The 26,826-nt window shown below is 39.3% G+C and overlaps 1 protein-coding gene across 1 annotated transcript; it reads right to left on the reverse strand.

Annotated features, from left to right (window-relative positions):
* Positions 1 to 1,343: 1,343 nt before the first annotated feature.
* On the reverse strand, positions 1,344 to 22,385 carry ZPLD1 (zona pellucida like domain containing 1). Its single transcript, XM_009813590.2, has 10 exons — positions 22,280 to 22,385; positions 16,900 to 17,120; positions 13,617 to 13,798; positions 12,891 to 12,963; positions 9,622 to 9,719; positions 8,965 to 9,045; positions 7,966 to 8,137; positions 6,460 to 6,568; positions 3,439 to 3,468; positions 1,344 to 1,519 (listed from the first exon to the last, which is right to left on the reverse strand). Exons 1-10 carry the CDS (start codon positions 22,383 to 22,385, stop codon positions 1,344 to 1,346), a joined length of 1,248 nt encoding a protein of 415 aa, XP_009811892.1.
* Positions 22,386 to 26,826: the final 4,441 nt, after the last annotated feature.

Raw genomic sequence — 26,826 nt, forward strand, 5'->3', positions numbered from 1 at the left:
CTGCATGCGTGACCAAGATCCCAACTGTCTATCCAGTCCAGCTTAATGTATGTTGTGTCTACGGTGGCCTCTAGAACCAGCATTTTTGCCTATTCTACACAGCTATGCCACTGCCCTGTGCTCCTGTTTGAGGGCATCTGGTCACTCACACTCACTTCAGATAAGTCTGATGTTCATCAGATTAACTACAGCCAACAGTACGGTACTGCTTGTGGCCTGTTATCCTTCTAGTTGCCCTCTTCCCCTCATCCATGCAGTGAAGAAGTCTAATCCATGCAGAAAATCTGCTAAAGAAATAAGCGTTGATTCACAACTCTTCACGTAGAAACGAAAGCCTTATCTGAGAACTGCAAAACTCATAGGGCAAAACTGGCCCTTACAAATCAGGATATTAATGAGAGTTTTACTCAACTGCCAAATTGAGCTCCAAAAATAATTTTGTACGAGGAAAGTTTGGGCATTACTTGTTTGCATTAGCTTGCCTGTTCAAGGAGTCAGGGTGGGAAAGGAATACTTTTCCCCTTGGAGCAGTTCCCAGGGGTAGAACTTGACTGAAGGCTGCAGATGTGGCAGTTCTGTGCAGAATTAACTTCTCTGCTGAACATTAGCTAGATTGCAAGCTCTTACTGATTCTCACTTGATAATTTTGCTGGAAAGTTTTTTCCACCTCAAGAACTACATCATTGTTCCCTGGGACCAACCGCAGTTTGCCCTAAATTATTTGACTCAAAGATACCCAACCAAATTATGTCCTTCACATGATACCACCACAATTTAACATAAGGTATATCTAAGAAAACATTCCAAATGAATAATAAGCAAAAGTCACTCATTCTAAGCCTCTCTGGGGTTATTTTTAGCCAAGATATATGAAAACAAGTTCCTCCTGAGACAATTGTTTTTTCAAACTTGTGAAAAATACCATGACAAAATAGAAGTGATCCTTATCTGAGTAGGTGTTTATGAACTTATGAATGTTTCTGAATGTGTCAGTTTTTGTATAAGAATGGCATACGTTGAAAGGTTCTCACCTTCAGCATCTTCAGCTTTGAGCTCTTACTGGGAAGCTGAAGACACGAGCTCTATTGTCAGCACACCCATGGGCATAATGTCATACAGTCTGATCACAAACACAATTGAGATTTTCATAATTTTCTAGGATTGTTACCAATATCACTGCCCCTTACCTACACCACAACATCTAGAAAATCTATAAATACAGAATAGCTGGAATAGAAGCTGGATACAGCTGGAGTGTTGCCTTAATATTACTTTTTAATGGAATCATATTTCATGGACGAGAAAGGCAACCCCAAAGAAAAAGTGCAAGTAAATGGTCACTTTCAGTTGAAAACTGGGTTTCGGATGCCACTCAAGACTGAACTGTCGGGCCACTTTCTGTGGAGAAGAGTCAGGGAACATACAAAAAAGAGAATGCTCGTGATTCCTAGGATGGCAACGCCCGAAATCAGTGCGCTGGTGACTGAGTTCAGCTGGAAAGGAGGTCCGTTTGGATGAGCTGCAAGGAGAACAAAAATGCACCGGTAATATCTGGTTACAATCTCTCAGCAGTGCTAAACATTTCTTTCTTTCCATTACAATACCCTATATACAGAATAATTACAATGAAGGGACTAAAACTGTACTTCAGAATGAGTGCCTGTCTACTTGGATAAAGCTTATCTAAAGTTTAGTTTGAAAACAGTTACTAGTTCTTTCAATATCCATCATGCTGGGGGATAAAGACAGTAAGGGTACTTCTAAGGCATAATCCCTCATAGGCTAGTGACCAACCTTGACCTGTGCTTTCTAAGGCAAGACTATAATTGTCCAAGAACTATCAAGACAGAGGTGTAAGGATTTGTGGCCTAATCAAGCTAATAAAAGGATTTCTTCCCCAATATCATTATCCACATCTCAATTCAAAGTGTATATAAATCCTTAGCAGGCATATCTGGCACCAGACATCTGAGCTACACTAAGCTTGTCTGTACACCTTCACAGAAGGCTTCTTAACATGTTTATCAATTCTCAAGTAGAAGAGGTAACATATTTACTATTTAGTGTAGCTCAACAGGCTGTTCATGGATGAATTCCTGGATACTGGAACACACACATTCAACCTGTACCATCTTTTCCAGCAGGAGGGGAAAAAAAAACCCATTTGAGTGGTAGGTGCTGCCTAAAGCACCAATGTACGTTTGCCTAAGAGCTGTGCTTGCCATTACCAGTGCTGGAGAGTGAGGTGAAATGACAACACAGCTTCTACGTGGGAAATCAGACTGCTCCTCCCAGAAGCAGCTACCTGCCCTCAACATCAATCCCTCCCTCCTCACCAAAGCTGAAAAAAGTCAGCTCTGTTGATCAGGTTGCCCTCCCCTTCTCAATGATGTGCTGCCTTCTGACCTTACTTGTTTTCTCTCTGCTACAGTAGTGATCCCACCTGGTTCTACCTCTACGCTCTCCACTGGGACACTAACAGGCACAGGAAAGGCTGTTGCTCTGGGATGGAAGGAGAGGGCTGCTGCTTTCCTTGGATGGGAAGGAAAGGTAGCAGCCATTAACACAGCAAGCTACGTACAGCAAATGGAGAATTTGCTTTTTATTATTATTTTAATGATATCCATGGGTATCAGGAAAGAAAGGTAGCTGCTTTTTATGTGGTCTAAGTTCAGAAAAGAAGGGAACAAGCAGTATTAGAGTTCAGAGGACAGGATAGGTTGCTTGTGTCACTTGGTCCTGTTATGAACAAGAGGTGGAATGGCCCAATGGACCACCTGGGTTACCTTGACCACCCTTTTCTCAGTCATTAGCTACTCCTTGTTACCAGCAGGGAACAGTAACAGACAGGCTGAAACAAGTCCTCCATGTGCCCAAAGGAAAAGCACCCTAAAACTTAAGAAACCTGATCTCCCCTGCAGCCTATTTCCTTCATTGTCCTAGGAGACCACAAGTTCTATCCCAGCTTCTCCACAGGCTCTTTGTGTGGTTAAAAGCAAGAAGAACAAGAGCTGAAGCAGAGCTCTTCTGACTTTGAGCTGTGAACTGAGCTGGACTGTACCATAACCACCATCATGCTGCTCTACTCCTGCGTGGCATGAGCAGATTTTACTGCTTAAGTCTGATTTTGCATCTGGCAGTTGCAATGTTCCCTCACCCTCATATGTCATAGTAGCAGATTTTCATCTCAATTCCATCATAGGAATTAGAAGTTGCTATGTTGGTGGGGCTAGGTACACAAATTAAACCGAGCATTCCAGATCCACCAATTGCTTTCTTTATAGCATGTCAGTATTGGCTCGTTTAAATGACAAAAACAAGCCAAAAAGAAAAAAACATTCCAGCTCAGTGAATAGACCTCAATCAAAATGGTTCATCTCCTCAGTTCTGTTTCTCTCAAACCCTCTTCTATATTTCTTGGAATTTTGATTAACTTACCAAGCTGTGAATTGTTGGTTGGCGTCTCATCTGTATAAAACAAAACCGGGATGCGTTATATTTTACAAATACCTCTGCCTACCTCCTCCCCTCCTTGCAACACAAAAGCCAATAGTCCTAGCTCTATTTTGAAAGCATATAAGCTATACTTGCAAGTAGCTTTTAACATCTCTTGTAGAATAAGGACAACAACATTAATTACATGACATCGCTTCATTTTTAATGCAAGCACACCCATATGAAGTTACTTAGTATTCTGGGGCAAAAAAACCCAAACACACACAAACCACATCTTAAGGCAGGAACCTCTTAATTCAAGATGTGGCCAGTTCTATTCTGTCCCTCAATAAAAATACAACTATACGCACGGTATTACACGCTAGCCCCTTCACTGTTAATCATGTTACAAGAAGATCTGTTTAGAAAAAAGTTAACCTGGGTTTTTCAAGGAAAAATACATCAGTGAGCATAAATGACTACAAAAATGCCCTTCCCTCATGCTCACTTTTCTCTTGACAGTTACACAGTGGCATTATATTTAGGGAAACATTCTCATTTTGTCTTCAGTTTTTACTTACCATTGTCCATCTCAGAACTACATTTCTTGTCACTGTTTTTGCTTTTTTGTGCAGCTTGTAAGCACAGCACACGTATACATTTGTTTTGAGCAGCTGTCTTCTAAGTTTAAGTGAGACATCCATCAAAAGCTACGCAATTTCACCTTCACAAGTAGGTACCTGCTTTGTTTCTATACACAGAGACTAAAACGTTTTCTTCTGCGTATGTCTCCTGTAATGACTTATTTTAGATTAACAAACAAAAATAAAGTTTCTCTGAAAAGAACAAAATGTTAGAAATAGGAGTTCAGAAATACACAGGAGAAGGACCATTACTCATTTGCAGCAGCACTATTCAGTTGCTATCAAGGTAACTGCATAAACAGCTCCGTTACCAGAACAACTGGTGACAAGAGTAACAGGGAGACCTGGCTAACTCAGGGTGCCTCTGCAGACACCAACGTGGACAGGACCAGCCCCGGGACAGATGCAGCACCAACCTAAATGAGGGAAGTAAGGGGCTGCTCATCCATGCGACTGCAGACCTAATACTGGGGTGCATACTATGGTGAGTCAGGTGCAGCAGGTTTGATGGGCTCTGTGCAAATTATCGGTACTAAACCTGGACCAGAGTTGGCCTTGAAAATAGTATAAGCACCTCCATGCAGCATCGCACCAGATTAAGTCAGCACTGCACCCTGGCAGTCCTCAGCCAAAACCAGATAGTTCTGTTCAAGTTCTCTCATGACTTTCCCCCTTTTCTTTCCTTGACTACAGTATTCACGAACCTCACATTTTTAATGCGCTTATTTTCACAATGGGAAGGGACAGTGGGAGGAAATACTAATCCCCTCTTTCGGCTCCAGAAGGAAAAGTGAAGCGCAAGTCAGATTAAGTGACTTGCCCAAGGCCACTCAGGAAATTCGTGGCAGAGTTCAGAGCTGAATCCCATTTTTTTCAGAGTACTTCCCACCAAACGATCCTTCTGTCAGTAGGAGTAAGATGCAGAAACATGCCTAACCTAAAAAGCTTTAGCCACATATCTCAAGTGGAAGACACCTAAAAAGTTATTCTTTTCCTTTTCCAGCCTTATTCATGTTTTCATTTAAAAGAACACTTCAACAGCTGTCAAGAAACTATGAAATCATTTATCCTTTCTTTGGGGTCATCTCTCCCATGAAGAGATCTTTGTTTGCTTGAAGTTACACAGTATTTAAAAGATAATTGATGAGCATTTTCTTTTTTTAAATTGTAAAAATAGCATTCACAGCATGTGAGTCATAAGCCGTATTACCTAATAGGGATTGCTCATATAACAAGCTTTATCTAGTTTCAGTTCCTTGCCTAAGGCAACATTTCTCTAGCATACATTTATTTGAGCAAATCTATCATTCAATTCCCTTAAGTACTCAGGGATGCAACTTTGAAGTTAGTTCTTCTCACTTTTTCTTGACTAACCAGAGATCAGCAACTCAATTGGGACTACGTATAATGCAAAACAAAAATACTCATTTTCATTGCAGAAATGTTGTGTATAACAGAGTATTTGTTCTAAAAATGGTCTCTTGCTAGATGGTTCCCTCTTCTGGAGGGTCAGTTGTTCTCTTTATATATGTGGGCACAACCACTTTGCATGTAAAGAAGGATTTTATTTTCAAATGTTTCAATTATTTTTCCTAGACGGAATTCAGTCCTGCTCTCAGCTTCCTAAATCTAAGACTGCTGAAATCGGTTGCTTAACTGCAACTACCTATAAATACCTGTAAACAGAATTTCTTAAACATTTTTCAAATATTTTATTTTTATGATTTTGTCAACAGCAGTCATAAATTCTTTTTAAAGACTGCAGGTTGCATTTAGAGCTGCTTTTAAAAAAAACACCCAACACTTTGGCAATAAAAATGGTAACCATGGAATTTCAGCCTGGATTTAAAGGAGTAGATTTTGACCCACTCTGTTTAGAACTTACAATGTGTTTGTCCTATTTCCTTCTTATAGCTGAAGGCTAAGCATAGCATGTTTTAATTTTATGCAACACTTAGATAAAAACCCACAGGTAAAGCTGGAAGAAACGGTGAATAGAAAGTGACAGGGAATATTTATTAGCTGTCCAAATTAAATTGCAACACGGAACACAGTACCTTAAATTCTATTATCTTCAGTGAAATCTGACAAAAAAAAGAAGTCAACCCACTGAGTGTGGGCTTTTATAATGGCCTTATACGCATAACAGTATCCCACAGGGATTTTACTGGGATAGGGAGGAAGCATGTGAGCTGAACAGAAATTAGCTCAAAATTTCTACCAAAGACTCCAACAGTAAGGGAAAAAAAAAAATACCCAGCAAACTCACGGAGAATCCACCCTTTCTCTAAGTCACTGCAAATTTATATTAAACTGCAAAACATTTCCCCGGGTTTCTTAAATTCCAGCAGTCCGTAGAAAAAAGTTTGCTCATTCCTACCACTCCTCGTAATGATGGGGCCAGCAGAGATTACAGCATTGCCAGAGGCGCTCTGAGGGCTCCAAGTTGTCCTCCCACCAGCATCTCTTCTTTCTCTGTTACTGCAAATCTGAGCGGTTAATCAAAACAATCACAGTTTCAGAGTGGAACGGAATTATTGCCCTTCTGTGCTTCCTGCTTTAATGTAAACTCTTTTATAAGCAATACTACAACTTTGGTTTTATTTCTTAGTATGCATTAAATTACTTTGCAATAAAAACAGCTGCAATACTCCCCAGAAGTGTATCTTATAAATGCCTGGCTTCCTGTTGTATTTTGCCTCACTTTGTTTACAGAACTACATTGCTATTGTGTACAAGATCCATCTTATAGCATATTAAATTTTCAGTAGTTAATTTCCCAAAGTTTTGTTTACAGACAGTTTTCCCCAACAAATGTGTTTTGCTTGACTAGAGATAGACAACATGCTACAATCCCTAGTCTAGCAAGCTTCTCAAGTTAAAGTTCCCACGTTTTCCACTGAGTTCTAAATAGCAGTGACACACATTAAAACAATCCCCAGCACTCTGTCATCTGGAATCCACCTTCCACATCTTTAACTTGTCTACCTTAATCTTGGGTACTCAAGCATGCTTCAACCAAGAGCTTTTCTTTAATTTCAACTTCTTGTGAAAGAACTTCAAAAACCTCAGAACATAAATTCTCAATAGAAATAATGAATTATTTAAAAGCATAACACGAAAGTATAAAATAAAGTATAAAATAGACATATACTGAACTGATAGCATTTAAAAATTCTAAATGGAAAGTCATTCAGTAGGAAATGATACTACATTCTGAAGGCATCACACAGAATATTCTGTGTTTACGTGTTTATTTAAGTGTTTCAATTTCCAAAATGTATTTGTTGTTCCTGACATTCTTAAAATGAAATCATTTTTGAATTTACACAACTCCATGAACTTCAAAACAGCAGTTTCCAAACTACAAGGGAGGTGGTAATAAACTACAGATGTAGTAAGTTGGGGTTTTTCACTACCAGAAACTCGTTCAAATTTTCCTTATCAGCATAACTACTCTTACTACAGCTTTAAGTTTTCCATAAATTCTATTCTAAGATATTTATATTCATCCACTGTGATTGTGGATACCTTGTTTCTTAGATGCTATACTAAGAATATCAGCTCTGAAGCTGTCTCAGAGTTGTTACTTTAAAAAATGAATTAAGGACCAAAAGGCAAAGAAGGAATTTCTCAGGTGTTCAACCACCTGTGTTTTGCAGCTCTAGTATTATTCTATCTCTGGATGACAATATTCATTGACCTGTTCTTCATCAGTTGTTTTTACATTCTTTCAGACACAAAAAAATTATTCTTACTTCAGACTCTACAAGTCACCTTCATTCTGTGCCATCCAAACTTCCATAGCATTTGGACGCAGAATAACTCCAGTGTGCCTGGTTTATATCCAGATAATTAACAACAACTTCCGTGCACTGAAACTTACTGGCACAAGAAAGGGACAGTCATCTGCTCTGCACAGCTTTGTCACGCAGTGAAGGAAGACCGTAGACATCTTCTGGTTCTTGTGCTTCACAAAGCGAAACACCTCAAAGGAAAACCGGCCCATTTGGCTCTTGCCATTTTCAATTATAGTTGTCTGCGGGTCCTTGTCACAGCTAGTTTTAGTAGAGAAGATTAAGACTAGGATGAGCAGCTGTATGATTAGCATTTTGACGCTCTTAGCTGAGAATAAGATAACTTTAGCAGCAAATTCAGCGCTTTAGCTCCTTGCAAAAGAACACAGTGCCCTAACGTCCAACGTGGGCAGCCACAATCTGCCTGTTAGGCTGCACAGTTCTGTGCTGAAATGCATTCCTACAAAAACATTATGTTTTGTTTTGCAACATCACAGCTATAACCAAGGTATCGTTTAATTCCAGTGCCCAAAGAAACTTGAGACCTGAAGTAAAAAGTAATCAGCTATGCTAACCGGTATAGACAGGTAACTCCAAATGAAGACAGTATCTCTCCAGCAACTGTCACTGATAAAATATAATGTGAGATACTGCCAAAGTTCCTCAAAGTTCCAATTCAAATAAATATTATTACTGGGAGTAGCAGCAGGAGCATCTGTTTATCTTTAATCATTTGCTTAACTGCTTTCCTGAACTGGAGTCTGTGATGTTTGTAGCACTGTCATTCACCACAAGGGTACCTTTGGTAAAACAAAGGCCACTTTAGCCATTCAGTTTGGGTGTTTATGGTATCTCTAGTAGAGCCATTTTAGATATATGTTTCTCTACCTTCTAACTCTTACGACTTTGCACTTGCTTCTATGTTTATGTTCACAAACAAGTCATGTCCTGACACGTTATCTCTAAGCCCAGCCCTTGGCCCTCCCTGCTAATATTACTTAGATTTTCCAGGCAGTTTAGAACATTGGAGAGATTTAACTGTTTTTAAAGGAAGGACCCACAAAACCCTGGGTTTGCACAGGACTTACCTGAAAAAAAGATCATATCGAAGATCATCGCTAGGATTACCAGATGGCGTGGTGTAACAGTAGTCCATCAAAACATTCCATCTGCACAGGGAGCGAAGTAACAATGCAGGCTGTTACACTGAAGCCGAGTCAGTGGATTTAACAGGTCACATACAAGTCATCCTGCATTCCCAAGATATCACCTGTTTCTTCCCACGACTTACAAAACTAAACAGCACACCACAGCAGCAGAATTGTGTAAAACAAATCATTCTGGTTTATGCAAGTCAACCACTATACCAACACACATGTTGTACACGTCTTCGCAGAAGTCGTGGCCACATAGGACTAGAAATCAAAACCATCCCACTTTTAAAAGCCCTGGAGTTTCTCACTCGATCTGACAGAGGCCCTTTCTCAAATAACAGCAATATAGGATTTAAATAGAATTTAAAAGTATAACTCGGGAAAACTTTCATAATGAGGACAGCAGCAAGACATGCATTCCCCATCAAGGACCTGATACCCTCCAGCTGAGGGCAGCTATTATAAAACACCAATCATTATTTTTAACACACAAAAGGATATGAGAAAAGTCAGTTGCTTCTAAATCAGAAAAATTTGCAACACCAAGAGCGGAATAGCAAGTAAGAAAAGAAATAGCATCCTTTATGGTACCTGCCATCAAGGTTGGTTGCTCTTACAGCTGCATATATTTTGGTTTTCAAAGGTAAACCTGTACTTGGAATAAGGAGCTGCTGGCTGTAGGTTGAATCCTGAAAAACAAACATTGCCTCAGTGTACCAGAAATCCCACTGTAACAACTCATCCGCATCCACAGACTGAACTCCCACCTAATTTTTCTGACCTTTCCATGGAGGACAGTCATTTACTTTGTTCCTCGTAAGAGAAGCAGCAAAAAACAGTGCCAGAGCATTTGCTTATAAGTTTGTCTGTAAAGATCAACGACACCTGACTGGCCTTATCCTATGCAACTGTTTTGGGGAATCTATTTATGATTTTATGAAGTGGTTGGATCAGTGATTAAAGAAAAGGTATCATTCATTGACACCTCAGTATGTCTCCCAGCACCCACAAGTAAACATAGCAGCTACTGTGGTTTTCTAAAGGAGGAGCTTAACTCAGTTGTCACAGTGCACCCTTTCCCAGGAAAGGTTGTTAAGGTTATTTGATTTAGTGGAGATAGCAATGCCACCAGGTTTTACATATCTTAAGCTGTAGCCTGGGAGAACAGACACATTCCATTATCCAAAATGTAGTTTCTATGGAAGTTGGGTTGTTGAAGGCTCCAAGTAACAAATATTTTCATCTAAATTCTAATATTTCAAAAATGCTGTTTCAAGAAAGCTGTATTAACATAAAAGTTGGGAATTCCCCATACACTACTACATAGATATAGCTGTTTTATTGGTTTCCTGTTCAAAGGCCGAACCATTAATGTCATTTTAGCAACAATGCCATGAAACAGACCTGAGTGACAGGCTTGAATTCAGCATATCAAAATGCACTTACTGGTAACGTCACCTATGTCAAACAGGTTGCTAATCCAGAAAGCACAGGGACTTAGCATGTTGAGACCTCTTGTGAGAGGTCAAAACACTCAATACATGAGAAAAATTTTGTTAAACAGAATTTTGACCAGGTTCAGTGTGGCAGGCAAGACCAAGAGCAGCAGCTGACAGCAACAAGAAGGATTAAGCACATAAATCAAGTATTTTTTTCAGAGGGAACAATGCCAGAATTCACAGCATGCCCAGTATTCAATCTCTGCAGCATCGGAGGCCTTGGGAGGTAGATGTGCACACACAGACCAGCTCTGCAACACACACAGAGCAAGTCCTTGAAGATTCATTCAAGTGAGGTCAGGTAAGTTTGCCTTCTTCAAAATTAATCATACATTTCTCCGATACATAGCTCTGTCACATTTTGCAGACTGATTAAAGAGTCCACAGCAAGTCCCTCACTATTACGTTCCGTAGTTGTTCTTTTTTTCATAAAGAGTAGTTTTTATTCATTTAGACAGACATTTACAGGAAGGCCTAAAAGCACATAGCTACTTAGGCTCTGTGAAAGCCCATTAAATGTTTTGCTACTAAACTCTTTCTGAGTCTATCATAATGGCTCCTTTTGTCTTTCCTAACGCTAACACCAGAAAGTAAAAGTAAACATCACCTTGTGAGGGAAAATAGAAATGAGCTGAGAAGGTGAAGAGTAATGTTGGGAAATAAGACTACAGCTAAAGTTTGAAAGTACGGCTGCACGCAATCAAGAGCCACATCTGTACACAACCCGTCACCAATACCAAGGGTGGACAGGAGCCTCGAGGCCCCTCCCAAAACCAGGACTCTCTAATGGGGACCAAGTGAGCCCGTGGGATCACAGCTCACAAGACCATGGGCATCCCAAGAGGCACTCCCAACCAGGCAGACTGCAGGCAATGCACAAGCTGTCTGTGTATACACCCAGCCCTAGGATGTGAACCAGAAGAGCATATCCATCACTTGAACCTGCCCGCCTTAGCAGTATTATTCATGCTAGTGCTACTCACTAGAGTAATACGACCGGAATCAGAAGGGTAAGACACCACTGTTCATGGCTGACTCAAACTCACTGGAGCAGGGAGGATGAAAGCCTAGCTTGGCACGTGGTATTTAAGGAAAAAATGTGCTCAGTACAAGCATCAATTGCATTTATACCTAACTGTGTGCAGAACTGGGCCCTGAAAGGCAGCAAAAGCGTGGTGGTCAGTGCTTGTCCTGACTGAGAACTTTGGCTACCCTCACCCTGCCCCATCTTTTTGGTCACAGGTTTATTTAAAAATGAGAGAAGTATAATCTTCATTTTAACAGATTATAGGTTGTTATTTAGAGCTCTGCTCTGTCAAACAAACATGATTTTTTTAGGCATGCCTTTGGAAAGTGTCCTGTTACAATATTTATAGCTCATTATGTTCAAAGCATAAAGCATTGACTTTTAAATCAGTTGCATGAATTATAACTCAGCGTCATGATGGCATGAATAATAATGCAAAAAAATCCGATTCATAATTTACAAAAATGTTGCTTGATAGATTGAAAAATTGATATTTAAATCAGGTATTTAAAATGTATGAATAAAAATTTTAATCAACAGGAAAATATCATTTCAGGGATTAATGTTGTTAAGTAGAAGTCTGTGCATTTTTCACGTTTTACTGTCACATCCGTATTTACATAGTAAAAGCTTATACAATAATGCATATTCAAGTTAAATTATCTAAAACATATGGAAGAAGTGTGAGTTGAAAGCTGTTAAAATTAATCCTTAATCTTGAAAGTCCACACAAGGAGGCAACAAGTACAGTGGGCTATATATTTGGAACAAATACCACATCCCTCACAATTACAGATGATCAAAACACTCTGATGAGGCTTGAACATAAAAAAACCCCAGCAGAAGTGCTACAGTTTATTGTAAGGGAACAGGTCTAGAATATTTTTACAGAATTCTACAGAGTACTCTCTGTATCGGTACAATGTACCTATATACATACACACACGCACATATACATAATAAATGCAAACACAGGTATGCACTGCGGAGTACGATTATTATTATTACTATAACTGATTATTGACATAGCCCTACAACCTGAAAGCCAGAGCTGTAAATTAAGAAACTGTATAAATACAGGACAAAGGACTGTGTGTCCTCAAAGACCCACCCGCCATATAAATACAAGACAACAGGTACACGCAAACAAAAAGGATGAGGGAACTCGGAGATGAAAGATGCCTGGATGAAAGGCCTGGTTCTTCATGGGAGGAATGGGAAGGGAACAGCAAATAATGAAGAGTGGTCTCTACTTTGCTCTCCTAATACAGTTTGCACCCGCATACTGTAGAGATTAATTTAGTCCAGGTCATACTACTGTGTTTTATACTTACATTATAAAGCAACAAATTCAAAGTGCTGATAAATGTACCATTGTTCTCTCTTACAGAAATAGCAGCTGATGACCTACAACAGAGCCAGAAACCAAAAACCATCATGAAGATAAATATTTACGTGTTTACATACTTCAGTGGTTTTTATCATTAAAAAACTCAAGTCATGTCACAAGGAGTTAATTTATGCATTTGGGTTATAAACTTCAGAAATAGAAATTTATAGTGAAAACACTGACAGAACCTTAACTATGCAGAAAGTAATGGATACTGTTGAAAACATGAATCAGAAAAATAATCAGCAGAGAGGCAAAGTGACAAAAAGGAACCCACTTTTCATGATGTACAAGGTTTACCCACTGAAATATTTTTTCTTGCACTCTATATTCACATGCTTACAAGCTATTTCATTAGGAATTTCCATTTTTTTTGCTGCTACCATTTTATCATGAGAACATCTGAATTTTAAGGGCAGTTTTATATTATCTAAGGCTCTCTTCATAAACTACGTTCTCATACAATGATGCTACAGAATTTTCTTTTCCTTTGCATCACCTCTTCTTCCTGTGCTTTTTCCTTTCCCTTTACTCTTGCAGAGCTAAAAATCGCTATGTTGACAACACTGCTATGGCATGCATATATTTAGGTGTGTATGCATGTATACACATACATATGGGTCTACATACACATGGGAATGAAACACAAAGAAATGAAAAGGACACTTACGAAGCAAGCTGAGTATTGTTAACCAAGTACTCCAGTGGATAGCTACAGCTAAATTTGTACAGAAGCCCAGGCAAATAGCTGATAATCGTTGGTGGGTCTGGAGTATCAATATAGCCTGAAACATTACCTATCTGTACCACTGAGGTATTTCCATAAGCATTGATACCTCGAGCTGAGGATACCTATTGAGGGAGACAAAAAACAACTATTATCAGAAAGTTATCTGTGAAAAGACAACTAAGGACACTGATGCTTCAGCCCATAATTTACCCAGACATGCCTTCAGGAAATCCTTCAAAATTTGATTTAGTTTAATAATATGTTCCCCGTGTTCTGTTTTTCACCTCCCCGAAATCACACATATACAGTTAACAAGTGATATCTCTGTTCTTAAAACACAGACATGAGCAACATTTGAGAAAACCTGATGAATCCTGGAAGCATTTTTTTTGGTAGGTACATTTTTTCTGAGTATTCCCAGTGAATTCATGTGACTTACTGGGAAAAGCTGAAGGAACTTTTCTATTACAGTTAAATATTAGCTTACAATGAGCTTCTACAGGCAATAATAAAGTCAATACACAAGCAACTGCATTCCCAGAAACAACACTGTCACTCTTGAGCTTTCTTTTTGACACATCAAAACCAATGTATGTTATAAGCAGATACAAGCCAAATAGCTGAACTTGGAGTTGGGTTTTTGTTTACGTGATACATCTCTAAATCTAAATTATAAACTATGTGCAAAGAAACCCTGTCAGAAATGTAAGAGCTGAAAAGTAATACAGCCTTAATGCCAATGCAACCTTAATTCAGTCCCTGGACATCTGTTATCCTGCGTTGCTCAGGCTCAGAGCGTGCAGAGCCAGCAACAGCACGCAGCTCTCCAGAAAACCGAAGGACACCCTTTCCTCCCGGTAGCAGCCCAGCCCCGCTCCATCTGTAGCTACTGATCCGAGTAAGGGGGTGGTTTGAAAACAGCAGGTTAAGTGCCACAGATTACTTTCTCAGTAGGCACATTCACAACAAGGCCAATTAACCTGGCACTGGACTTCGCTGTAGCATTTCTTTTGCATAAAGAAAAAAACCAGATTAGCAAAACATTAGCAAAACAGATGCTTTCAACAGTTTTAGACCACACAGTTTCTTGAAAAGACATTTCATTATGGAAGAATCATCCGGAGGTGGGCATGAGTTGTAACATTTTGTACTAAGTAGCACAGGGTACACAGCAGGTCTTTTAATTCCTTTGGCTACAGAAAAACTGGCTAGAAGACAGATGCACCCATACACTTTGCCAACAGTATACCTAATCATTTGCTAAATGGCAGGAAAATGATGAAAATCAGATTTCCTAGGATCTATTCCTTGCCTAAAAACCACAGGCTAGAACACTAAGGTAGTATAGCCAAGTACAGCTCTGTTTAGCTTCCTCACCACCCCATCCCCCAAAAATAAGCAAGTTGTGTCTGCCATATTACAAACAGACCTGGGTTTTACCCAAGTTCTGCCTGAACTGTTGTCTTTCCTATACTTTATTGAAAATGAGTTTGAAGGTCTTTGCTGTGAAACACAGCCAAGAAATGCATGGGAATGTACTACTCCAGTGTGGGGAGCACAAGAAATGCTCCCGGCTCCTTTATCCTCTTTGTTTGTGGCAGAGCGTGCATGAACTGGGAGAGGATGAGGGGAATTTTTGGTTATAATTTTAGCAGCTGCTACTGCGTCTTCGTATCCTGTACAGCCTTGTGGGGGGCTTCACGGGGAGCTGCAATTATTTGGACTTACCAGACTGTGTTTGTTTTGTTTTTTTTAATAAAAAAAAATATCAAGCTCTCAAAATTATAATCAAATAGCAAGTTCAGGGAGTTTACAATGTGACCTACTCCACGGGAACAGGAAAAGATGCTTCCTGGCAAATTCTTCCACTGCAAGTCATGGAGGTGCTACAGCTTTTCAGGGAAAATGGGGAAAGAGAATCTTGAACTTGCTGAGCTGTTTTTTGTTGAAATTTTAAAAGAAAACTCAGCCCAAGGCAAACAGGTCACAGAGCACATCGAACATTTCAGCCCAGTTTTGCAAAATTATTAGCAACAGAAAACAGGGGGTCTGTTATAAGAACTGGCAAGTGCAAGCATGAATTCCAGATAGAATATAAGCCTTAAAAATAATACATTTTTACACTTGTAAGTTATTCATAGATACTTTGATACAAGTCATCACTGCTTGTGCAGTGTGATATACACACAAACTGTACAACCGTCCTCTCCCTTAGTTTAGAAGGTTTGAGACCTGACTTCCCCCCTACCAGTCACCATGAGATAGCTTCATTGAAGAAAATGAAATTATACTGGTACAAAACAGACAAAGTCAGGTCCTGGATCAGATTCTGGTTCCAAAAATTTCACCCACAGCTAAGGATTAAATTTAGTCATTAGCTGTACAAAGATGTGCATTATCTATGCATGAAACAGCAACAAAAAATGTAGACACTGAAGTCACACCACCAGACAAAACACCGTAGCACAGAATGTGCACGGTGGGATCAGAGCTGAACATGCAAATCTTAACTTCAGTCCCGCATCTTGACTTTCTTGTCATTAATTGAGTGCATAGGTTAGATAGCCTTTTGTTGTGTCATACGTTCAAAATTTGCTTGAAAACTTCAGTTTGTTGCCAGGCAGTTCCATATTGAGCTGAGATCTTCCAAGGAGGTGCAAGACCTCAAGGCACTGCTAGCAGAGGTGTTTACTGTGGGTTGGGCCCTCTGGCCAGACTGTCTTCTCTAAGGCATTCAGTCACTGCCTTATCGCAGAACATAGAAGATCAGTCAATCAGTCAGCAAGCCCCTCTCATAGGAGAGCACAGAGGTAGGTACCCAGACTATAATTCTCATCTACCTAACCCACTCTTAAAAATACTTCACTTTCATTTCCCAAGTGGGTATTTGAAAAGTTTCAGCAATATTTAAGGCATGTTCAGCAAGAGTTTTAAAAAATGGCTTGGAAAAAAAAATCTCATTTTTCCACTGAAAATAATATTAAAATGAAAAATATACTTTCTAATCAGAGGGCAAATGCGTGTCCCCCCCCCACATTTTCTCGTTAGTAATCAAGATTATAAATTACCGACTTTCTCTGCTTTTCTTTGATGTATTCAATATATTGCTAGCTGGGCAAGACAATGTAAACATTATCTGTAAAAGACACAATGCTGTCAAGGCCATTCACTTGATCCTATGTATAAACAGCCATGCTACAATTTCACTTTGACCTTGTCTTACCACTAAAGTGTTTCCACAGGATTCCAAAGTACTCAGATTGATGATGAAAATGACCACTGCTGGAAAGGTGTTGTTATTGATGAAACCCCTGCAGTGGGCATCCCCATGTTTCCCATTCAGCGCCAGATCTGTCTCAGAATAACCAGAGAAAAGAACTGTGCAAAAATTTATCTTCATAGTAATTGTCTGTACTCCACAGAAAACATTGATATCTCGTTCAGCTGAAAGAAAAATACAGGGAAAGGCATTGTAAGAAGATGTATTTCAACTAATCTCCATATAACTATTGTAGCAGTTAGTCTGGTGGTGTAACTTCTGATCAAATCAATTTTTAGACCCACTCACAGCAAAATATTGGCATATAAAGGTCAGAATTGCATTTTTTCTGAAGAACAGATTTGACTCTACAACTTCACTAAAGAGAAAACAAGAATTAATATGGTAACGTAGTCTACCATGTAACAAAACCGTTATTCCAAAATTCCCCAGCAAATCATTCAGTAGCACATTCATAAACAGAAGCACTGCAATGGAGTAGAAAACAGCAAGCGGTTAAATATTTGGAGTCTGATTAAACAACCCCCTTGTGGAACAGACATTTCCAGCAATCTTGGGAAACTCAGGAGGCTGAGCTCTGCCTTCCAGCCCACTCCGGCATGGAAGTCAGGTGTGTTTGTCTGAGGTTGTCTGGAGTCCACTTTGTATGAGACCACAGTCTCAGGCTGTACAGACTTTGAAGTACAATCAACAGCATATCAGAGCAATTTATTACGATATCTTTAAAGTTGGGGGTTTTTTCAAGAACCATCAACTTCAGCTTTAATGAAAAAATCAGTTGGCTCTTGAAAGACAATGATCGATACTACAAAGCGTCTTGCAATCTTTCATTCTGTACATTATGACAATACAAAAGACCTACAAAACAGCAATTGTTACAACTGATCAATTTTTGAACAGCAGCAAAAAACCTTCTTGGATTAATTTGACCTTTTATTCGAAAGTTCTGAAGATTTTTATGTACTTGAATGGAAAAGCATCAGGTTAGGATATAGGTGCAAGCAACAGTTTGTTTTGCTTTAGAACTGTAACATAGCTTTTCTATAAGCTCTTCTCTGCCTGTAGATGATTGGAGGGCTATTTTGGTCCCCCGCCCCCCCCCCAGTGCTTTACAGAAAGACGTACTGCATCGTGTTAAACACAGACGTTACTCCTTTATATAACAACTCATTTATTACATCTGCTTAAAGATTAAGTGCTATTAAAAATTGCAGAACAACTTCAGTCAATACTACACCATTAAGCCTGCTGAAATGAATTGTTTCACTGCATTGTCACAACAGAGGAAATGAAATCTCCATTACAGTGAACTAGCTCTTCCCCCACGGTACAGGAGCACAAGCAGTTTAATTTAGACAGCTTTAATGGTGGCTTTAAAGCCAAAACAATCAAGTGCAGGAAATAACAGGCTAAACTCAGTCCTGAGCTAACGTGGTGACAAATGTTACTCACTGGGTGTAAATTTGGGCAGAAAGCTATTGGAGGCAAGACAGGAGTTGAAGTGATTCAGCATGAAATTCTCCTGGTTTGTACAGATACATAATTCCACTAACATAACATACCAAGATCAAGAAGCATGCCTTGGAATGCACTACCTGAGGACTGTTACGATCCATTTAATGGGTATACTAAGGTAGAGGGAATAGCACAAAAAGGCAAATGGCACAGGGCGTCTTTACACTTATTTGGACCAATAGACAAACAGTCAGATCGTAACAAATTCCAGGATGCAATATAAAGTAGCTCAGTTAATTTTATAACTCACTTCAAGCCTTTTAATAAGCGGGGTATTACTTCACCTGTTAAGGTATCATTCCCACTTGCAAAATTCCCATTTGACACTAAGGGAAATGAGACCACACAGTACAAAACCAACCTTTGTGCTATACAGGAGGATAACAACCTTTCCAGACTGAACCTTTTCTGCCCACTACTTTACAAGGAAGTATTGTTGCTAAATTAGTCCATTCTGGAATTAAAACAACATTATTTGTTCAGCAATTAATCTGTGCAAACAGATCTAATCTTCCTTTAGATGCTAAACATCTAGCTCATTTCTTGTGAATTTAGAAAGGTAAATATTATTCCTAATATAAGTTTAAACAAAAAATATTTGCATTCCTGCAGTAAAAGCTCCTGGTTTTCCAAGTAAGGGAACAGCAATGGTTTGAAGGTTAGGTCACCCAGCCGATGGGGCCTTAAATATAACGACCTCTTTGTCACAGAGTTTCCATACAGGCAAAGCACTTGGCCTCTTTCTGACTCAAATCACACAAACTACCTGTAGTCAACAGTAGTCCCAGGGGTGTCACATGCAAAACAGTCAAGCTCAAGAGGTACGTAGATACTACAGTAACAGAGACCATCCTGAATCAAAGATGGACCCACGGCAACACGAGCCAAATGCTGACAGCTCCACTGCCCGCTTCTGCTCTGGTACCCTTCCACACATTGCCAAGACTCACCCCAGAGCAGACAGCAAAACACCTGTAGAGGACAAGAGTTTGCCACAGAAAACTGTTGACAGAAGTCGTTCCACCAGAAGAGGCATGCAAAGACATCTATAGTTCAAAACCAGCTTCTCTGCACGAGCCTCCTCTTTGATCAAATCACTGCTTTGATAGTGAACTAAAATGCATAGCGTGTGTGAAAAAGCTGCAATATTTTCTTAGCTTCTACTAAGTTCTCAGTATGTAATTACAGCAAGAGTCCCCTGAATCAAAACTGTGCGTTTCCCATCGGAAGACAATCAGAATGCTGTGGCTCCATCTCCCAAAAGCCTTCTAAAAGTTATGCTTTACTGCAATGCAGAACTAAAGCTTTTTTCTCCAGGCAACTCTCTGAAGGAGAGCAGGATCTGACCTTATCACATACTCTCTAGAACACATCTTGCTTTTGTATAAAACGTCATAGAATTTCAGTCTACCAAACATGGGGGTTTTTTTCTTCAAAAAAGAAAATGCTGACTATTGCATACCTACACTCTAAAACCAACCCCCAAACTGCAGAAACAAAAGTCCTGCCTGATTATTTATCATCCTATTTATGCAAGAGTCACCTAAGCAATGAATGATAAAAGCACAAACAAATGAAAAATGGATGAGCTCCAAGGTTCCTTTAGAAATGCTTAATTTCTCATCTTTGCTGAAGACAACTTCTGTTCTTCACAGCACCTAAAGAAAAAGAGCAGACAACTCCAAAACCCAATGGCTTCTCTGGTATCTGCACACCACAGACCTCAGCAAGAAAGTGCATTCTCACCCCATATTCAGAATTTCAGCTGACAACAATGAATATTTTTGTGTGGAACAAATAAAGAACAGGAAGAAAGTCCTATCCATAAGGAGGCTCTGCGAGCAGTATCTCAGCCTGGAGGATGCTTGTTTTGAGACATCCTCCTTTTTGACCTCTCTCTCACCGCTCCCCTTACATTTGAACTCCGAACGCAGCGAGGCCAGCGCCCTCAAAGCCACAGCCTAAGCCAAGCACTGGGGAAGCAAGCGTAGCGAGGGCAAGCCCCTTCTCCCCGCAGAGGCTCTCTTGCCCATCTTCCAGGGTTCGTGAACCCAAAAAAGAGAGCTCCAGCAGCCTCATTCAGCTCCACTAGCCCCAGCCCATTACACAGCAGTCCCTCTGCATACTGAAAATAATACCTACCAAGTTTTGGGACAAAAGGGTTTTCTGTTTTTAACCTCTATCTCAAATGCACAGCTAACAAGCAGGATTATTTTTCTTTCCTAGCTCTCAAAATCAGCACTAAGGCTGTTGATTAAATTCCAACCTTTGAATATTTACTGCCTGAGATCACAAACAAGAAAGAGCAGGACTCTACTCTCAGCTCCTACAGGCAGTGCAGGGTGATTAGTATTTACTTAAAAAAACTGTTTACTTGCAACCTAACAAGATTTTCTCCTGAGTCCCTGAGCTTCGGCAGACATGGAATCTGATACAGCCCTTTTTTATGGGGCAGAACTGCAAGTGGCCCCTAAATACACACAATTAGAGCTGGATTCAATTCATGGGTATCACATTGCAAATATAAAACCTTGGCACAGAGCTGGTGCAAAAATGACCAGAGAAAAATTTAAAAAGCACAGAAAGAAGAATCTACCTTCCCTTTAGCTGTTGCAATCCTCTCAAGGAGCCTGAAATAGAAAAACAATTACAAGAAAAACTACAAAAGGTAGGTCTGAGGCAGGCGGGCACAATTCAGTTAAGTAGTGATTTTGTCAGGATGGAGACAACTTATTTGATCTTTGCATGTGTTATTTCTCCGCTTTTCATATTCACACCAATTAAGTGAAAAAGGCTCAAACCCACTGTTGGTCTTTATGTCAACAAAGCACCTAGCAGTGTGATAGTAACACAGGAAACAATAAACAAAAAATAGAAAAAATAAAGTAGGCTTTCTGCTGACTTAAGTTCAAGAAGAGAGCTGATCCTTCCTGAAAAAAATGAAAACTATTATTATTCAGAAAGCAACAACACTGAAAGGTATTACAGCATAATAGTATACTGAGAGTTCATCACTATACAGTTCAATTCAAATGCTGCCTCAGAAACACAAGATGTGAGCAAGCCAGTATTCACAGACTTTATTATTATTTTTCTGTCCAAGAAACAACTGAGGCAGGAAGGATAAGCAATGCAACAGACTAAAAACATTCTTTAGCCGAGTAAATCCTGATACACATGTCACTAAGACTGAAATTTCATTTCTATTTCTCATTGTATTAACAGCTCTGGACATCTGACATCCCCAAAACGCCTTAATTCCCATTTTCTCCCAGAGGCATGAGTGTACACCATACATGGATACATCTCATTGCTTCACCTGTCCCTAACCAAGCGCTTAACATAGAAGTAAGGCACTGAATTTTGCCATCAACTTCATTTTGCTCAAAAATAGATATATTTCTTTATTTCACTAAAAGGACATAATTATATTCTCTTACCCAGTTAAACATGAAAGAAAACCCAGTTACAAGTTTCAAACTCAAATCTATAGAGAACATTTCAGACAACATGACCTCTGGTGAATTTCTTGGACAGGACAGAGCTCTGGCAAAAGCAGGTCAAACCCCACTGATGTGAGGGGAGTTGTATTCATTACTACTAGGTTGACTTTGACCCATTGTGCAATTAAGAAGAAAGTAAAGTGCAACATTAGAGGCATTTCATTGTCACCTAGACAGTTAACGCTCACTTAATGTGGAGTCCTACCCCCAGGCTTTAGAGTTAAAGCTCTGTATTTAAAAATAAGCACTGCTTTGAACCAAGACAATAAAGAAGCCATTAGAAAAAAAGTCTATTAAACACTTACCAGGAAACCTGCTATGGAGGTTAGCATCACAGTTGTATCCATTGAACTGAGCAGTCACTGAAAGCACTTTAATCGTCAGCAGGAGCAGTAACCATACCTGTTCCATTGCAAAACCTAGCAAAACATTGGGTGGTTATTACACACATCTGTTCATTGCATTAAAGATGCTTACTGCAGACATTTAACCACTCGGGAGGTGATGGTCTCCAGCAAAGGAACTGGGGATAAAGCTCACAAGCTTATGGGAAAGAGGCCACAGGCAGCAGGGCCCATTTCTCTACTTCTGAGTAATGTGTAATTTCTATTAACTTCTACAGCTTTTAATCATAACTTGTGGCAAAAAAGGTACTCGAGGATGATATTGAAGGGAAAAAATCCCTAAAATATATTGACAGATTAGGATTGCTTAAATATTTGAACTCCAACAGCTTTTTTGACATTTCAGTGTAAAAATTCTTTGAGAAAGACATCTTAGAACAATAGTTTTATTTTAGCCAAGTCCTTGAAAACCATACAGATAAATGGCTTGCTGAGCAATTCTCAGGCTCAAGGTCCTAGAATAAAAATCAGTTTATATCTATTTGCCAAAAATCTGTTCTTTGAAGCACGCATGCAATTGCATTGAGCTGATGTACAGAGTTGGCAGACACTTGCATCTACTTGAATTGTATCTGGCAACCAGACCAGGAGATCAGAACACATGAATTTCTAGTGTCTTGAGTAATTATTCCTCTTGGGAGGAAAACTCCAAGGTGTAATACCTGTGGTATTTAGCACAACAAAAAGAAAATATCTGATTCACACTTTTGTCCAACGTCCCAAAACATTGAGATTTTTGTCCATGAATCCAAGTGTTACTGTTTTTTTTTATATATATATAAGATTTTGTAATCCTAGAAAATATCTCTGCTGATGTGGACCTTAAATGCAGCAATGCTCTCCATTTGCCTAGACAGGAACTGAGCAATTCTAAGATTTAGGAGGTTTGCTTTCTCTAGGACTATAGATACAGAGATGCTGATCATCACCTTTCTCCAAGTTGACAAAGAAGATTTGTAAAGTCCATGGATGCAGCACACAAATGCAGCCATATCTGGCATAGCAAGCGGCTGTCATGCATTGCTGAGAAGAGCTGGCAACAGCACACAGTGAGAACATTTGAGACAAACCCTCACTCTTAACTGGATCTTTCATGGCTACACAGCACCTGAGCTAAACTCTGCTCAAGTTAATCGGAAAGGCTTCCACTAGTTTTCAAACCAGGCCCACAGAGTACACAAACCTGGGATTTAAAGCCTTGTGTTGAAAGACAGACCCGCAGAGGACACTCCCAGGTGCTCCTTGTCAACAAACAAACCAACTACAACAAAGCACTGAGCCAAACTCTACTAAAAAGTCAAAGGCATGTCCATATGTCCGGCCATTCACGCCTGTGTAATTCTGCTTGGAAGTACACGGAATAAAAATGGAGAATTGGAAACGCCAGCTTCCTGCTAAGTAGGCATGTTTGGTAAGTCAGGTGTAACTTTTGCTATCCCATCCAAAAGCAGTTTTGCTAGCAAGTTCTGCAGAACTTCCTCAAAGTGTGACCTATAGCAACAATGCAACCTCCTTTTAGTTTCAGGTGGATACAAAACTCTAAATGAAAGCTCTCTTTGACCCTTTACTCCTTTTTTCCTTTCGATTCCTGTGGAGGCTGACAGCACTCGCAGCTAATGCTGATGAAGAATTGTGAGAACATAAGAAAGAAAATAAAATTCCCAAGTGGGTTGCTATGAAACCCCTGTATTTGATGATCTCCTCACCCTCTCCATTAGTCTCAGATGGAGAAGGTGGTGTTTTGTTTGTTTCTTTACTATGAAAATTCATACTTTATTTTGAAAGAAACATTTTTCCTTTGGAAAACTGGCATTTCCCCAGCGTACTGGAGCCTCACCTCTGCTTGTACAGTTACATCGATAAAGTGGCTATTACTGTTCTGTTGCATATGAGCTGGTTTCTGATGTCCATTACAACACTATAAATCAAGGGCAATTTACCAAGATCTAAATCTGACTTCAATTTTCTAACTGCCACAGTATTTTTTGCTACAAAAAAACTGTTTGAGAAGATTTTAATGAAAGATTACACTGACAAAGCTATAGCTGCTATTTTAGATGAAAAGCAGGACTTACAATAAATTCTAAAATTTTAATTATTAAACTTAACTTCTGCTGCTGTGTTTTCAGAGGAAGGAGAGATGATTGCTAAGGAACAAAGCTGAATTAAGACATTAAGTATTTATAGCATTAGTTCTCAGCTGTATTCAGAACAAGTCAGATTTTAAACACAACCAATAATGTCCCACTTGGTTTCTGGCTATTGACTCACCTGCATATGGATCAACATGCAGATCCACATCACTAGTTGAACTGACTACTGCTGATTTTAGTTAAATAAGTTAGGAACATGTATTATTTCTCATTTCTTGAGAGAATTCTAGGGCTAGAAAGAACCCTGAGAGTCCCACCTCACCTATCTGCCGACCCCAGCAAGAATCAAGCCATTCCTGCTTTCCCAGCCTGTTCTTAAAGGCCTCTGGCAATTTATTTCTCAACAGAAATTTCTAAAACTTCAGTCCCCCAAACATATAAGGCATCCTAACCAGAAGACTCATACCATACTGATACTGCTGAACATTTCATGCAATTAAAGAAGAAAGCATAAAAGTTTTATCAAAACACTAACGGGAACATCATAATCTTATTGCCTGTATATGAATATGAAATGAAAATTCCCATGTACAAAAAGAAGGTGTCAGGAATAGGGTGAGTCACCAAATTCACATGGAAGATATTTGCCTTTTTTCTTCAACTCAGTATGCAATTCTTTAAGCCTTTTTCAAGGAATACAGCTCTTGGTGCTTTCCAAAAAAAAGTGCTTCTTTGATCTAGTAGCAAACATATTTGGCTGTTAAGACGACTTTCATGATTCCAAAGATGCCAACACATACTGCAAGGGAAATGTGATCCTTTCTATCTATGAAACTCTTAAGTGACAAACCCATACCAGGTTTTACTGATGTACCCACAGTTCTCTTATATTCTTCAGACCTCATCTCTGGTTTTCTCTGCTGAGCATCTTCAAGCATCTTTTAACATTTCCTTGATTTACCATGTTTTGTTTATGACATTCACAGTGTAGTGCTTAGTCTCACTGAAATGCCCAAATCACCTCAATAAAATCCTCTCGTAGTCACTTAAATAGTTTTACTTCCAAATGTTTCTGCCTCCACCCATCCACCTAAGGATCTCTTCCAAACAGGGTATGGTATTTTCTATTTAGCAAGGGAACCGTTCTTTCCCTTGACGTGGGGGTGGAGGTAAAAATCTGTGTGCAGGACTTCCATTAACATGGAAGGAAGTTCACATGACAACTATCTCAAGCATTACTAGAACAAAAGAGCTTTAAAGGCCAGACATAGACAAAAAGACAATCAGGGATTTAAACTTACCAAACATGGTTAATTAACAATTTCAGAGACCGTGGTTCACGTAGATTTCTAAAACAATCAATCCAAAGGAAAAACAGCCTAACATGCCCAGGCTTCAATGTAATAAAATTAGAGTAAACTTCCAGAATGCTGAAATAGTCAGGGTATGAATCTCTGCTGCCGAACCGGAGTTGTTCATATATTCAGCACCCAGTCACAACTGCAGGCCTTACTGTTCTGGGCTGCATGTCATTGAAGAGTACAAAGAGGTAAGAGTTACAACATGCAGTCTTCATGTAATTGTTACCATTTTACAAAGCCCTTATCCCTGCTTTCACGTGTCAGAAAACCCACACAAGATTTCCAAGTAAAGGTGTTTATGATTTAAAAAAAGCCACTTCACAGTCCGTTTAGGAACTTAGTTTCATGGAGAAGCAGTGGTTTGACCTATCTAGATTCCCTCTTCTTTCCTCTCTTATCACCTGACATTCATTTTTCTTCACCTGTCCTCTCTAAAAAGATCTTGAAAAATTTTCCGTTGTGAACAGCATTCACTGATTCAGCCCTACATTATTACAGAAATTCATTTGTGAGCCAGTTCTGACTTCTGAGTATATTACTTATTTCAAATATTCATTCTGAATTTTATGAGAACATCTTATAATCTACTGCTTGTTCTCTATTTTTCATTCACAGGGTGTGGCAGTTCTGTGAAATAATACGGTGATCTTTATGCCTTTTGACTGGATAAGTCTTTCAAAAAACCAGTTAATAGTAATAATGAAAACTTCTGAAAGAAAATTATAGATGTGATAAGCACATAATAAAGCTGGTGGAACATTTATAAGTGTTTTCATACTGCCTAAATGTTCAAGCATTGCACATTAGGTCTCTGCAAGTAATGGAATAGAAACATTGCTACTGTTACTCATAACAATATTTTCAAATTATCATTGTATAGTTCAATGAGTACTTCTCAGTCATCTCATGACAAAATAGTTCCTTGTCTTTTTTGTTTACATTTGTCTTAGTGCCACAGTTGCTTCTGCATCTGCACTCAAGTTGTGAATAGTTG

The sequence above is a fragment of the Gavia stellata genome, chromosome 1 (genome assembly GCF_030936135.1).
Source record: "Gavia stellata isolate bGavSte3 chromosome 1, bGavSte3.hap2, whole genome shotgun sequence".
Lineage (NCBI taxonomy): Eukaryota > Metazoa > Chordata > Aves > Gaviiformes > Gaviidae > Gavia > Gavia stellata.